The sequence below is a fragment of the Petaurus breviceps genome, unplaced genomic scaffold (genome assembly GCF_028583685.1).
Source record: "Petaurus breviceps papuanus isolate PSGF00001 unplaced genomic scaffold, PetGlider_PUasm1.0 91133, whole genome shotgun sequence".
NCBI classification, from domain to species: Eukaryota; Metazoa; Chordata; class Mammalia; order Diprotodontia; family Petauridae; genus Petaurus; species Petaurus breviceps.
The window spans coordinates 67507312-67523918 of record NW_027187419.1 but is presented as its reverse complement, the minus strand read 5'-3'; the positions used below and the strand labels follow the sequence as shown (position 1 = coordinate 67523918).

Genomic DNA, 16607 nt, shown 5'->3' with positions numbered 1-16607 from the left:
GCTGCCTCAGTCAAACTGAGCCCTGTTAAAGACCTTAGCTTAAAAAGGCCCAGGTCTCCCATTGCATCCAGGGTCATTTCCAGTCATACTGATCTATATCTCACCATCAGACTCAGATGGCTCCAGAGTAAGTCTGGTGGCTTTGTACAGCCCTCCCTCACTTAAAGCCAATTCATGGATGTGTCATGGCAATCACCTCTTTAATGGCAGTCCTCTTTGAAAATGAAGGACAAATAACAACCCCAAATTCCCCTCCAAACCACTTTAAAATAACATCTCAAACTGAATTCTGGAGTTGGCAAAGCCAACAAAAGGTCAGTGTGAGCCATTCTTCCAGTCTAACACAGAAGATGAGAAAGAGAGAGACACAGAGTGGAGACTGGCCTTGAGCCCACATGGATGAAACACCAGAGGTGGGGCTAGACAGTGGTAACAGAAGCAGCAGCTGCTTCAGAAACTCCCAAGCAAGACACAGGAAGGGAATGTGACAACTGGTAAGAAAGAGATTACAGGGGACCTCTGTGTTAGCACTGGGTTCAGGGCCAGGAGCTATTTGACAACTCTGCTGCCTATACCCATTTCAGGGTTATAGTTCAAGGGCAGAGTGGTGCACTTGTAGTCAAAAGGGAGAAGTCCTGAGGGGCAGTATCATTTCCAGTGATCAAGGACCCTGAGGAACTGTATAAATTGTACTCCCAAAGAATCACAAGCCCTTCCTGGCTCAGGACCAGAGTGTAGACCAAGAGAATGGTGACCACACCTCTTCCCAGATCACACCACTTTGGAAGCCCTGAAAACTTCCAAATCCCCAGAAGCAGTCCTCAAAAAAGCAGTACAAATAAAAGCCTGAAGCTTGAGATAGTGCCCCTCCCTCAACTATGCCAGGAAGAGAGCCCAACATTAACATAAAGTTCCAACTAAAGAAATAGGATGGAAAAATGAGCAAATAATGTCATTAACAACAACATCTGACCATCAAAAGCTACTGTGGTGACAAGGAAGATCAAGACACAAACTCAGAAGAAGACTCTGAAGCCAAAACTGCTATAAACAAGGCCTCAAAGAAAAATGTGAATTGGGCTTTTGCCTAACAAGAATTCCTAGAAGAGCTAAAAAAAGAATTTCCAAAATGAAATAAGGTTGCCAGAGTAAAAATTCTGTAAAGAAATGAAAGCATAGGAAGAAAATTATGAAAAAAACAATAGCTTGGTAAAAGAGGCACAAAAAAATACTGAAGAAAAATAAAACCTTAAAAAAAAAACAGAATTAGTCATATGGAAAAAGCTGTACAAAAGCTCACTGAAGAAAATATATCTTAAAAATTAAAACTGGGTAATTTGAGGATAATGATTCCAAGAGACTTCAAGAAAGAATCAAAGTCACAAGAATGAAAAAAAAAATAGAAGAAAATGTGCAATCTCTCACAGGACAAACAATTGACCTGGAAAGTAAAATGAGAAGGGATAATTTAAGAATTACTGGATTACCTGAAAGCCATGATCCAAGAAAGAGCTTAGATATCATATTTCAAGAAATTATCAAAGAAAATTTCTCTGATATCCTAGAGCCAGAGGGTCAAATAAAAACTGAAAGAATCCACTGGTCACCTCCTGAAAGACATGCCCAGAATATTATAGCCAAATTCCAGAGCTCCCAAGTCAAACACACAAAAACAAACCATTCAGATACCATTGTGCCACAGTCAGGATCACACAAGATTTAGCAGCTATAACATTAAAGGTGGGGAGGGCTTAGAATATGATATTACAGAAAGCAAAAGAGTTGAGATCACAAGCAAGAATAACCTAGTCAACTGAGTCAAATGCTTCAAAGGAAAAAAATGGACATTTAATAAAACAAAGGACTTTCAAGCATTCCTGATGGAAAGACCAGAGCTCAATAGAAAATTTGACTTTCAAATACAAGATTCAAGAGAAATATAAAAAGTTAAACATGAAAGAGAACTCACATGGAATTCAAAGTTATAAATTGCTTACCATTCTATATGGAAAGATGATACAAGTGTCTCCAAAGAACTTTGCCATTATTATAGCAATCAGAAAGCTTCTACGTAGAAAGAGGGTAAGGAAATGAGTGCATTATGTTAGGATGACTTAAAAAATATGGATAGGAGAGAAAAAAAATGCCCTGGGAAAAGGGGGAATGGAGAGGGAGAATGAGGAAAATTATCTCACATAAAAGAGGTACTCAAGGAAGAACTTTTATAATGGATTGGAAAATGGAGGAGGAGGGCAACATTTGAACCTCACTTATATCTAAATTGGTCCAAAGACCAATAGGTAAAGAAGGAGTCTTATCAAACTCCTTTTATGACACAAATATGGTTTTGCTACTTAAACCAGGGAAAGCAAAAACAGAATGCAAAAATGTTAATAAAACACTAAGCAAGGAGATTACAGCAATTTATCACAAAGATCATACACTATGACCAGGTGGGATTATACCAGGTTCAATATTAGGAAAATTATTAGCATAACTGACTATATCAATAATAAAAATCATGTGATTATATTAATAGTTACAGAAAAAGTCTTTGATAAAATACAATAGCCATTCTTACTAAAAACATTAGAAAGAATAGGAATTGATGGAACTTTTCTTAAAATGCTAAACACTATCTACCTAAAACCAAGAGCAAGCATTATTTGAAACCTCCCCAGTAAGATCAGAAGCAAAGAGAAGATGTCCATTATCACCACTTTTATTGTCCTAGAAATGTTAGCTATAGCAATAAGACAAGAAAAAGATATTGAAGGAATTAGAATAGGCAATGAGGAAACAAAAAGTATTATTCTATGCAGATAATATGATAGCATACTTTTAGAACCAACTAAAAACTAGTGGAAACAATTAACAACTTCAGCAAAGTTGCAGGATATAAAAGAAACCCACATAAATTATCAGCATTTCTATATACTACCAACAAAACCCAGCAGCAAGAGATAAAGTAAAATCCCATTTAACATAACTGCAGATAATGTAAAATACTTGGGACTCTACCCACCAAGCCAAATCTGGGAACTATAGGAAAACTATTAGAAAACACTTTTCACACAAATAAAGACAGATCTAAAACAACTGGAAAAATATTAGCTGCTCATGGGTAGGCTGGGCCAATATAATAAAAATGATAACGCTACCTAGGTTAATGTATCTATTCAGTGCCATCCCAATCAAACTAAAGAATTATTTTAAAGAGCTAGAAAAAAATAGTAACAAAATTCATCTGAAAGAATAAAAGGTCAAGAATATCAGGGGAACCAATGGAAAAAAATGGTTTTTTTTCTAGCAGTTACAGATTTCAAACTATATTACAAAGCAGTAATCATGAAAACAATCTAGTACTAAGAAATAGGGTGGTAGATGAGTAAAATAGATTAGGTACATAATACACAGTAGTAAATGATCATAGTAATCTAGTGCTTGATAAACCCAAAGATGTAAATTTTGGTGACAAAAACTCACTACTTGACAAAAAACTTGCTGGAAAGGCTGGAAAGCAGTTTGGCAGATACTAGAAGGTATAGACCAGCATCTCACACCATATACCAAGACAAGGTCAAAATGGCCAAATGATTTAAACATAAAGGGTGATATCATAAGTAAATTCGGAGAGAATGGAAAAATGGACCTGTCAGATCTATGGCTAAGAGAAGAGTTTATGATAAAATAAGAGACAGAGAGGATTACAGAAAGTAAAAGAAAATTCTGATTAAGTGAAATTAAAAAGCTTTTGCAAAAATGAAATTAATTATAAGGAAAATAAGAAAATGGGGAAAAAATTTTACAAGTTTCTCTGGCAAAAGCTTTATTTCTCAAATATATAGAGAACTGAGCCAAATTTATAAAAATAAGAGCCATTCCCCAGTTGATAAATGATCAAAGGATATGAATAGGCAGTTTAAAAAAGAAATCAAAGCTATTAATATTCACATGAAAAAAATACTCTATATGACTGATAACAGAAATACAAATTAAAAGAACCCTGAGATAATACAACCTCATACCTATCAAACTGGTAACATGACAAAAAAGGAAAATGATGAATGTTGGACAGAATGTGCAAAAAATTGGGACATTAAATGCATTGTGGGGGGAGTTGTGAATTAGTCCAACCATTCCGGACAACAATTTGGAACTTGGCCCAAGGAGCTATAAAACTGCATACTCTGACCCATACTAGGTCTGTATCCCAAAGAGATAAGAGAAAAGGGGAAAGGACTATTTGTACAAAAATATTTATAGCAGTTCAGTATCAAAAAGAAGGGCCCGATATACACTAAAATAGAGGTACATCTTTTGTAGGAGCAAAGAACTGAAAATGAAGTAGATGCTCTTTGAAGCAGAAATAGCTAAAAGTCAGTCAGTTAAAAAGGATTTATTAAGTGCCTTTTATGTGTCCCAAGCAGTGGGAATATAAAGAAAGGTAAAAGATAGTTCCTCCTCTCAACTCAAAATTACAGTCTAATGGAGGAGAATATGCAAATAACAATGTTCAAACAAAATATATGAAGGATAAATTGGAGCTAATCAACAAAGAAAATGCACTAGCATTAAAGAGGTACTGGAATATAACAGAATGCTATTATGCTGAAAGAAGTGATAAAAAGAATGAATATAGAGAAACACTAGAAGACATATAAACAGATTCAAACTGAAATGAGCACAACCAGGAAAATAATATACACAATATCAATGATAATTCAATTGACAATGAAAACTCAAAATACAAAGAATAAGCTTGTCCTCAAAGTGATATCAGAAAGCACCTCCCCCTCTTTTTCAGACAAGAAGGACTACAACTGTGAAACATGGCAGATAATATAAGCCTTTTTTGAAGTATTAGCTAATTTTGCCAAACTTCCCCCTCCCCTCCTTTTAAGGGCTGTCTCTCTGTGAGAGGGAGAAGGAAAGAATAAATTAGGAAATGTAGGTGAGATAAATAAAATTTACATTTTAAAAAGTAGGTTTATGAAGCTCATTCCTTTGTCAAAGAAATTATGCTAACAAACAATAGCCTCAATGCTGTACCTGTATTTATCAATGTAAAAGAGACCTAGAGGACATACTCCTGCATCGTTGGTAAATTCTCTGAGGGGAATTTATAAGAGGACAAAAAAATAAGAAATGCATCCATGAGAAGTCATGAATAGGTTATGACTATTTCATTTTCATATTTGTATAACAATGTGTGTTTAGGGGATAAAAAATTCATTTATATGTCTCCCACAACAAAAAGGAAACTCTTTCCAGTGGGTAAGGAGAGCACTATTTTTGTGTTTGTATCCCCGGAACTTTGCACATAGTAGGTTCATCTAATGGAAGTGTTTGCCTTTCCAAATTACAGCTTAGATTATTCCCACAACCCACTGCCTTCGTTCCTTCTTATGAGTTTAACAAAGCTGGGGAAATCCTGAATCTCACACTGACTGGGTCCACTACAAGTCTGTTACATGATCTCGGATGGACCCTCACGATGGCAAGGCAATTCTTTTACACAACCCAACACTATCACAGGGGCTTCTCCAAGTCTTTTCCCACCATTTAAACTAAGAACCTTGCTTCATAGCCACTAAAAAAAATCTGAGGTTATTTAGCAAAAGCTCTTTCTTTTCCTGTGTTCCTCATCTCAGATGTCTTTTTCTTCTTGCCAAGTTCATCTTTATTTTGTCTAAGTAGTGAAGCCCTGAATAGTGATTTTTAATTATAAAACTAGACAATGAATGCTCCAAGTACAACAAATGATGAAAAACAGATCAAGCAAAATCTCAGCTTGATATGTTGATTAAGATTAAGTGGGTTACTCAAGGAAATAGATATGAAAATCATTAAGCATTTCTAGTACTAATGTGTTTAATATTTTAAAATGGTGTTAAATTTGGGGAAAAAACTTAAAATGTATTTGTCTTATCAATAAGGAATGTGTTTAATAAATATGTGCACATGCCTACTAAGGCAGACAAAAAGTAATTTTTAGTGTTAGTAAATTCCTTTAGAAGTCATCCCATCCAAAATTTCCTAAAGTCACCCACATAGTAGGCAGATTCATTACTCAGGAAAACTGACCACGATTGTCCCTCTAATAACTGCAATATGAGTGAACTTAGACCTTCAAATTAACACTGTTCAGGTACTAAGGAAAACACTTGGTACAAATTAAAATGCAAAAAAGTCTAAGATGTTAGAAAATTGTGATTGTAAATTACAAAGTTTTTACAAACTGGAGGCTTCATACCCTTGAGTATGCCAATGTCTCATTTTGATGAACATGAATTTTCTATGCATTCAACAAGAGAAGTGTTGACACCACAGGCAACAATTGACCAGAGTCCTTTATACTTTGTGAATTAGTGAAGCCAACTCAATCATCTTATCACATCTCTCAGGGAAGTCACAGATATTGTCACTCAAATCATTTGAGTTGTTAAAAAATAAATTATAAAAAACATTTTTGTAAATGAGTAAGTTTGGAGTATAGGTTGGACTAAATGGTCATTGTAATGTAGCATAGGTGCTCTCCATTTTATTCAGTGACAAATTAAGAACAGAGAAGATAAAAATAGGACATCATTCAAAATACAGCATTTACTAAGTGTGATTAAATAATCTCCAAGTACTACCCCACCCAGGACCTTACATTCATTCAATCAATTACAAAAGTCCCTGTTCTAAATACTACTCCACCCCTAGGCTGTACCTTCATTCAGTCCATCACAAAGCCCCTCTTCTCAAATGGAGATTAGTTTCCAGTCATAAGTAAAGTACATTCATCTGTTCAATCATAGAACACAAAAAGGTCAAAGAGTTCCCCACCCCTGGATCACAATTGAATCTACCCCAGAGTTACAACAAGTTTAAGCACAGCACTTAATACCCAAATGGAGGTCTTTTCTTCATCTTGACAAGAGGCAAGTTCTCAGCAATCTTTGTTCCTGGGGAGACAAAGCTTGTCAGTCTCTTCATTAATTCATCCTCTGTCTGCAGAACAGTCCTAGGACACCTGAAAACATTAGTAAAATCCACTCCCAGGATTTCTGTAAACATACAACAAGAAAATCCTTCTTCAGGGCTTCTGAACCAACAGAAAGGTTCCCAGACCCCTGCAACAACAGCACTGTCCTTCACCAGTGGACAGTATTCACTCTCTGTCTGCAGGACAGTCTCAGGAGCTCTGAACCAACAGCCAGGTTCCAGGACTTCTTCAACAACAGGACTGTCTTTCACCAGTGGACAAATCTGGCAAAACAACATCAAAACAGACAAAGTACCAGCAAAACAGCCATGTCTCCTCAGTCCTTGGCAGCTCCGGGGGCAGGTCTCAAAAGTCCAGGGCAATTCAAAGTGGCCCTCAGCAATCCTCTCAGTCTCTCTCTGCCTCCAAAGGTGCTGCTTCCAAAAAGTTCTTCTGCCTCTCTCTTGTGTCTCTCCAAATCTACATCACCAGCTCCTCCCAGCTCAGCACTCTCTTTTCAAGTCAACAAGTCCATCCCACAAGTGGAATTAACAAGCTCTGGGTTTTAACACAATCAATTTGAAAACCAAGCCAATACAGGGGGATCTTTATATTCCATTACTATCACAGTCATTCAACTAACTCCCTTCTAATATGAAATCCTGTGATTTTTGTGAAAATACAAATTGGGATACTTCATATACTTTACAATTCTGACTGCCAAAATTTTATCAGAACAATTTTTGTTTTTGTTTTAAATGATAGTTGGGTTTTTGTCATTGCTGTTCTTTTTTCTTTTTCTTTTTGGAGGGAAGGTAGGGTAATTGGGGTTAAGTGACTTGCCCAAGGTCACACGGCTAGTTTTTGTGTTAAGTGTCTGAGGCCGGATTTGAATTCAGGTCCTCCTGCCTCCAGGGCCAGTGCTCTATTCACTGTGCCACCTAGCCACCCCCATTGCTGTTATTTCCCTAATGGTAAGCCTGAATAAGAAATTTAAGGTAAGATAGTCAAGCTTGATATTAGGGGCTGAAGACTTGTTGATATCTTATGCATATATATATATATATAATAGGCTTACAGTTATTTAATAATTTACTTTTTATATTACTTTGACATATTATAAAAGCATAATAAGAAATAATTATGTAGTTAGAAAAAAGCATTATTTTAGTCCAAGATAGGCAGTACATTCATAATATTTTTTTACAAAATAGATGTCAACTTGTTCTTTAAGAATACTAGCAAAAATATAACATAGTTCATTTTTCAAAAATATTTTAAAATTATTGCTTTCTGGGTAAAATCATTGTACAAACAAAATATGCAGTCTACTGAATGATTGCTGTAAAGAATCCATGTACAGAGAATAATACAGATATGCACCTGTTACAAATATGCTACAGTTTTCATTCTTACTAGTTGAACACAGCATCTCAAAGCATCCAAGAAGTTTCACACACAATCCATTTAAGTTATTTTTGGCAAAAAGCTCTGGCACATCAGAAAAGAACCACATCCAGTTGAAGTTTTGCAGATTTATGACATGCAACATCACTGAGTTGTCAAGTAGATTTTTTAGTTAAAATGCATGTATTCTTTTGTTATCTCCTGTAACATATCAGAGTCTTCTGTAGCTTTGACAGCTGTTTTCTTTGAGGTTTCCTGGATTTCTCCACCCATTACAAACTCATCAAGGATAAAATATGCCTTTTCAAAATTAAAAATAATACCCAGCTCATAGATGTTTCCAAAAATACTTGTCCAGTAATTCCACATACTGATGTCACATAAATCTCTAGAGTCAATAGTTCATTGTATTGATTTTCTATTGTACAGCAAAAATAAAAGCTAGTTTTAGATCCTTCCAGTCACCAAAACTGCTTGCCTTTAATCATGAGACAGTATCATTTGCATGATTTCTCAGGTAATCTTTTTTCTCTTTATCAGGGAGTGTGCTATACGAACGTTAATTTCCCTTGTCGACTGAAGAGCAACATGAAATGGATCATGTTGGCAGAGGCCAAGGCTGTCGCCCATATCCCTGTGGGGTTTGGCCACCAAAATGCCAGACATGATGGGACGGAAGGGGGACAGGTTGATGACTGCCATCCCTCCCTCCTGGAGTCCCAGGCTGCCGAGGTGACAGGTGAAGACTTCTTAGACCTTAGTTGCTTCTCCCATCTCAGATGCTTTCTGACACTATCTCCTCCACCTATTTCCCAAGATGAGGTAGCCTTTCTCCTTGTCAACATAAACCCCTCTCTCTCTATGCACCATTGACTCCATTCCATACCATCTTCTCTAGCAGAGTATTCCCTCTAACATCCTCACTCTCTCACCAATCTTCAATCAATTTTTATTGACTGGCTACTTCCTTCCTGCCTGCAAACATGTCCATGGCTCCCCCATCTTCAAAAAACTCACTTGATCCAATCCTTCTCCCTAGCTATCATCCTGTATCACTTCCTTCCCTTTTATGACTAAACTCTCAGAGAAGGCTGTTTATAGTAGGTGCCTCCACCTCCTTTCTGCTCATTCTCTTCTTAACTCTCTACCATCTGACTTCTGACTTCATTCAAATGATGCTCTCTCCAAAATTACTAATGATTTATTAACTGCCAAATCGAACGGCCCTTTCTCACTCCTCATCCTTGACTATTCTTCAGTCAATGGACAATGTCAATCACACTCTTCCCCTCAATATTCTCTTTTCCCTAGTTTCTGTGACCCTATTCTCCCCTACTTCTCCTACCTGTCTAACCACTCCAGTCTCCTTTGTTAAAGCTTCATTCATGCCATGCCTCCTAATGCATTGTGGGCATCCTCTATAAGGTTCTGTTCTGGCCCCTTTTCTCCCTTTATACTATTAGTGCTTGGTGATCTCATCAGCACCCATGTTTTTAAATTATCATCTCTATGCAAATGACTCTCAGATTTATTGTCCAGTATTAACCTCTCTCCCAACCTTCATTCTTCTTATCTCCAACTGCCTTTCAGACATCTCACACTGGATGGCCTATAAACATCTTAAGCTCCAAAATGGAACTCATTTTTCCTTCCTAAACCCTTCCCTCTTCCTAACTTCCTTATTACTTTTGTAGGTACAATCATCCTTTCAGTCACCCAGGCTCACAACCTGGATGTTATCTTCCTCTCTCACCAATCTTCCCATATCTAATCAGTAGTCAAGTCTTATCACTTCTACTTTCACAACATCTCTAGTGTATGCCCTTTTTTCTCCCCTCTGACACTGCCACTACCCTGGTGCAGGTCCTCACCACCCCCTATCTAAAGTCCTAGAGTAGGGAACCTATAGCTTTGAGGTCACATGTGGCCCTCTTGGTCCTCAAGTGTGGCTCTTTGAGTGAATCCAGATTTGCTCTGTGAAGTCTGGATTCAGTTAAAGAGCCACACTTGAGGATCTAGATGGCCACATGTGGCCTTGAGGTGGCAGGTTCCCCACCCCTGATTTAAACTACTGTAATAGCCTACTGATGGTCTACCTGCCTCGAGTTTCTCCCCAATTCAATCCATCTTTCATTCAGCTGTCAAACTGATTTTCCTAAAAGTCTTACCATATCACCCCCATATTCATTAAACTCTAGTGACTTCCTATTATCTCCTGATGAAAATATATAAAATTCTTTTTGGCTTCCAAAGTCCTACATAATCAGGGCCATGCCTAGTTTTACAGAGCAATCCAGGAAAATGGCCTCCTTGCTATTCCTCAAACATTCTCATTGCCAGGATCTGAGCGTTTTCACTGGCTGTCCCTGGAATGCTCTTCCTTGTCACCTCTGCCTCCTAGCTTCCTTCAAGTTTCAGCAAAAGTTCCATTTTGTACAACAAATATTTCCCTAAAGGTTCCTGAAGTGAGGAAGACCTATGTCCAAATCCAGCCTCAGACTATTAAAAACTGTGCAGTTCACTTAACCTCTGCTTGCCTAAGTTTCCTCCTCTGTAAAACAGGGATAATACTAGCACCTATCTCTCAGGATTGTTGTGAGGATCAAATGAGGATATTCGTAAAAAGGGCTTAGCAAAGTACCTGGCACCAAAGAGATGCTATATTACCTTTTTCCCTTTCATTCTTTCCCTGCCCTCCTCCCCAAGTTCTTCCTTTACCCTCCAAATTCATCTACAATTCTTCCTGTATATATTTTGTTTACATACAATTATTTGCATGCTGTCTCCATTGGGCTGAGTTCCTCCATAGCAGGAACTGTTTTTGTCTTTTGCCTTTGTGTCCCCAGCACTTAGTATGGGACCTGGCACACATTTGGGACTTAAATGCTAACATGTCCCAATGCTCTGTACTTCCCATAAACTGTTGGCTCCCTAAGTACATAGGCTATTTTCATATTTTGTGAAACCAGTAATATCTACTATAAGGCAATACATCCAGCCAGTTTTCCGAATTACAGAATTTTAAGAGCTGGAAGGGATCTCACAAGACATCTAGTACAACCCAAAACTGGACAAGTGGTCATCTAGTCTTTGTTTGAAAACCTCCCCTGAGGAGGAGACTTACTACCTCTTATTCCACTTGGGGAGAGAGCTATAATTGTTGAGATCTTAGAAGAGGCCTAAATTTGCCTCATTCCAACTTTCACCCATGACTGCTAGTTCTGCTTTCTGAGTTAAAATAGAAGAACAAAATCCCTGAGTTTATCTTTCCAGGCTTAACATCCCTAGTTCCTTAACCTGATTCTCAAAGAGCATGTACTCGAGGTAATGCACCATCCTGGATTCCATCCTTCAGACTACAGCTAAGTGTTTTTTCTAAAGTGTGATGCTCAGAATGGAATGTAATAAAATCAACAAACATTTAGTGCGTACAACATGCCAGACATCAAGGATATGAGGACAAAGATACAATCCCTACTTATGTGGAATTTCCAACCTAAGGGAAAGACAAGTACCAATGTGTATGTGTATGTGTGTGTGTTTATACACACAAATTTATATGTATGCATATATACATATGTATGTATACACACAACAAAAAGTGAATGAATGCAAATGTATACAAAGTAATACAAGGTAGCTTGGGAGGAAGGGCACTAGCATTTGAGGGGATCAAGAAAGACCCTGCAAAAGATGGTGCTTGAGCTGCATCGTATAGAAAGAGCAGGGCTCTATGAGAAGGGAAGGAGAGACTACATTCCAAGTATGTGGGATAGCTAGTGCAAAGGCACAGAGATGGGAGATGGAATGTTCCGAGGGAGGATGAGAGAAGGCTAGTTCTGGCTAGATCACAGAGCCTGGGAAATGAAACAATATCCAACAAGAATGAGAAGTTAGGCCATGATCCTAGAAGCAACAGGAAGCCAATGAACTTAAATGAGTAGGAGAGTCACACGTCACAGACCGATTTGTGATTAATGAAAATTACCTTGCCAGAGAGACTAAAAGTCACTGCTGCAATAATCTAGGCTAGAGGTTATGAGGACCTGAACTAAGGTGGTAACCGTGTGCATTGTGTGAAGCTGTCAGTGGCAAAAGATGTTCAAAAAAGGAAGCAATCGATATCCAATGTAGTTGTGAAGTTAGGGTATGGTGAAGAGCTTTGAAAGCTAAGCAGGAGGGCTTATAACTGATCCTAAAGACAATAGGAAGCCACATAAGTTAACTGAGTAGGGGAGTCACACATCAGGGATAGACCTGTGCAAAAGATGGAAAGGTAGCACAATATTATAGCAATACTCTAGATGTGGTCTAAACATAAGAAAATAATACAGTTACTGTCAAAAGCTATTCCTCTCTTGATGCATCCCAAGGTCATGTTCCCTTTTTTTGGATGCCATATTATACTGCAGACTCAGGATGAGTTTTTACTCCACTAAAATCCCTAGATTTTTTCCATATAAACTGCTGTCTCACCACATCTCCAGACATCTTATATTTGTGAAGTTGATATTCTGAATCCAAAAGTATTAATACTTTAATTCCTCTATATTAAATTCCATATTACTGGTTTAATCCAATATTCTAGCCTATTAGGATCATTTAGGATCTGCCTCATCATCCTCCCTTTTCAGCATCTCTCCTAGCTTAGTGTTATCTGGAAAGCTGATAAGGGAATCATCTATGCCTTTATCAAAGGCACTGATAAAAATATTCATATATATGTAAATCAAAACAAACTCCAACTTTTAATATAGAAAAAAAATCCACCCTTGTGAATAAATTTCAAGAATCTATATTCAAACAAAAGTTACTTACCTATGTCTAATTTGCAATGATTAGGTCCTCTCAAAGGAGGAGAATACAAGGAAAAATTGACATTCTGTTCTTTGAAGATTAATGGTGTTGATGCCAGCTGATTATAAGTGAAAAGTTTCCGCTGAGGTGTTTTAAAAGAATTCAACTCCATAATTTCAGCTTTATTTCCACAGTCTTCTAAAGTTTCATAATTATAGGGTGGAACTTCTGAAGTAAGTTCTTCAAACCAGTTAAGGCTTATTGGCCCTAAGTCTGTGGAAAAAAAAAAAACCACAACCTAAAATACCTTACACCTTAAGCTTTAATCAATGTCATCCAAATGTTCAGGGACATAGATTCATTATATAAAATTTTATGGCTTTGGTAAACGAAAAAATGGTAAAAATTAAATCAAATTGTTTTTAGTTTGCTAATTTGCTTAGCATTAAGTCAAGCTGTCATAGGCATCTATGTTCATTGGATTAGAAACAATATTGGAGGAATGAGCATGGGGGTACAAGCAGGAAATTGCCTAGGACAGTTAATAAACAGGTACAAGCATGTCTATTGATCTGTGGTAGAAAAACGCATCACTTCATAATTTAACTTCAACTTTTTCCCTCCAATACTCCTTCCCCCACTATTCTCATTTCTATACTACCAAGTGATTGCCCTCTTAATTCCAGTGCCTTCCACCTATTAATTATTTCCTATTTATCCTATACATGGTTTGCTCCGTATATGTTTATATGTTGTCTCCCCAGTAGATGGCAAGCTCCTTGAAGATAGGGCCTGTGTTTTGCTTCCTTAGGTATCCCCAGTGCTCAACACATATACACAATAAATGTTTACTGACTGGCTGGTTCATTATGTATAAAAACTGGTACTATTTAATTCTGAATTATTTTCACCTTGATCTGCAAGTCAGACGTGCCTGAACAACAAAAAGATGCTTATTATAATATATAATATATATAATGCTTGTTGTAAGAGAAAAAATCATTAGAAAGTTACAATAGAATTATATTAAGCTATTGTGAAATGTATATTACTTCTTTAATATAACCTAAGGGTCTTCTCTTTAATGTTTAAGTGAAAGGTTTCAGGTAGGTGACTTTTACCACATATTTTACTGACCTCTAGATTACAAACATTACATGATAGCCATTAATTAGCTAGTGCAAGTTTGTACAAGTGACGTGAAGATAGCACTTTAGAGTACCAGGCACATAAGAGGCGCTAAATAAATATTTACTGAATTGAATTTTCAATCATCAATTGTTCTAAGCCTGACATACACTTGCACAATCCACTCACAAGTAACACACTACAGTAATTAATAAGTGTCCATTAAAGTTACTTCTTAGAAAGTTAAAATATTTGTTAACACACCTTCTAGCAAATAAAGAGGGGCAAGAAACACTGGTTTCTCCTAAAGACATACAAATTACCACTAATTATCTCCTAAAGACACAGAAATTATCTGTAAGTTGTCTAGCAAATAAAGCTTCTAGTTGTACCTTAAAACTGTTATCCAAGGAAGCTGCCAGGCTTACCGATCTGCAGGTGCTCAGTACTCATCCCTGAGTGGCATTTCTCACTAGAAAGGTCCATATGTAGTATTTTGACTACAAAAATCACTGTTTATGGGCACGCCGGGCACACTGCTACGGGAAAGGGATAGAAACATAAAGGCGTGCCCCGTCCTCCACAGTCCCAAAGCGGAGAGGAAGACTTATAGGAGAGTGGTGGCCAGGGAGTGCTACTGGTATGGCTAAGTTAATGAAAACAATTATTAATTTAAAAAAGCATGGGGGAGGGGGCCTGGAACTGTTGAATAACGTTTCTGATGTGAAGTCTGGCCAATGAAGTAACCCGTCCTACCTGATTCACTGCACCGTGTCTTAAAAACTTCAAAGAAAGTTGTTTTTCCCTGGTGTCCAGCTGGCATTTTCTTGCCCCCAGGTACCACTTGTCTGTTAAAGTCTGCAAAGTGGAGGGGGGTGGGAAACAGTGACTGGAGAAATGAACGGGAGGATATCAGTGAACGTTAGCACCAAAGAGAGCTGCAGCCGTGCCCTGGGCCAAGCCTCCCATTTTACGAATAGGTAAACTGAGGCCTTGGAAGGTTCAATACGAATCCTGTCCCTTCCGAATTTCAATCCTTAGGTCAGCGGTGCTGGGGAAGACCAGGAAAGAACAGACGCCGGACGGGCCAAGACCTTGGTCACCACCTACCCCAGCCCTCAAGTAGGCACTAACTGGCTCGGGGGTTGCTGCCCTGCAGGAAGGCAAAACCAAGACCTCCCGGCGTGGCCGGACGGGGGCTGGGTACGCAAGCGCACACGCGCCGCAGACCTCAGGTTCCGATGACTAATCCCGTTTCCACACAATCTCAGCGAATTTTCAGGTTCTCGCGCCTAAAGGTACCCAAACCGGCACGTGACCACGAGACGCAGAGCGTGGCTTCCGGAAGCGCGATTCGGCACGGCTTTGGCTCCACCCATCGCCCCCAGTCAGGCCTCCTCCGAATTGAAAGACAAGTCGAAGGGATTGGACCGTGACGGGGGTGGACTTGACCCCTCACCCCGCCCGCCTCTCCCGAGGAGGACCCAAGAGTGTTTGCTTTGCGCATGAGCGTGCACTCCTCACTTCCCCCCCCCCCCCACCTCGCGCCAGGACGCCCAGCAACGAAGAGCGGAGGGCGGGGCCAGGCGAGAGGCGTAACCGCGCTCTTTGAGTCCTGGGCGGGTGAGCGTGGCCACAGGAGGGCGTGGCGAATCTCTCCTCGCTCCGGGCTCTGGGAGAGGTCTGGTGCTCTTTCGCTACCGGATGGGGTAGGGGCGATTGTGTTCCCTCTTCAGTCCAATGATATTTAGAGCCTAACTTTGCTAAGGAAGTTAGGTGGCATAGTACCTGGATTCCGAAATATCTGAGTTCGGATCCCTCCTCTAGCTCTGTGACCTTGGGCAAGCCGCTTACCCCTTTGCTGCCTCGGTTACCTCATCTGTAAAATACGGATACAATGTAGTTAAGGATAAAATGAGTTAGAATATGTGCTTTGCAAACTTTAGAGTGCTGTATAAATGCTAGCTATACATTATACTGGGAGGGCATACTACAGGCGCACAGAGGAGTATAAAGGTGATTATTGGAGGACTAGGGAGAAGGACTCCAGGGTCTCAGACCAGATTTAACCTGCATTGAGGACAGGCATTTATTTTTTATTCGAGTCTTCCTCTCTAATGCCACTGTGCTTTGCACTTAGTGAATGCTCGATAAATGTTTATTGAATTTGAATTATTCCCACTATTGTTTCCTATCGCAAACTTTAGCCTCCATAAAACTTTAGCACTGCACACTGAAGATAGCATGGACTCTGGGCTTAGACCTCATCCCTCCTTGCCCCAGTTTCCACACTCTAAAAAAA

The 16607-nt window shown here is 38.7% G+C and overlaps 1 protein-coding gene across 1 annotated transcript in view; it reads right to left on the bottom strand.

Annotated features, from left to right (window-relative positions):
- BRCA2 (BRCA2 DNA repair associated) overlaps positions 1 to 16012 on the bottom strand; it is a 91317-nt gene extending 75305 nt beyond the window's left edge. Inside the window, exons 1-2 of the mRNA XM_069080508.1 lie at positions 15062 to 16012; positions 13199 to 13450 (exon numbers count right to left, since the gene is read on the bottom strand). Coding sequence (XP_068936609.1) covers positions 13199 to 13450; positions 15062 to 15128 — 319 coding nt within the window. The 5' untranslated portion in view covers positions 15129 to 16012. The remainder of the gene's footprint in view (positions 1 to 13198; positions 13451 to 15061) is intronic.
- Between the last annotated feature and the right edge of the window lie 595 nt (positions 16013 to 16607).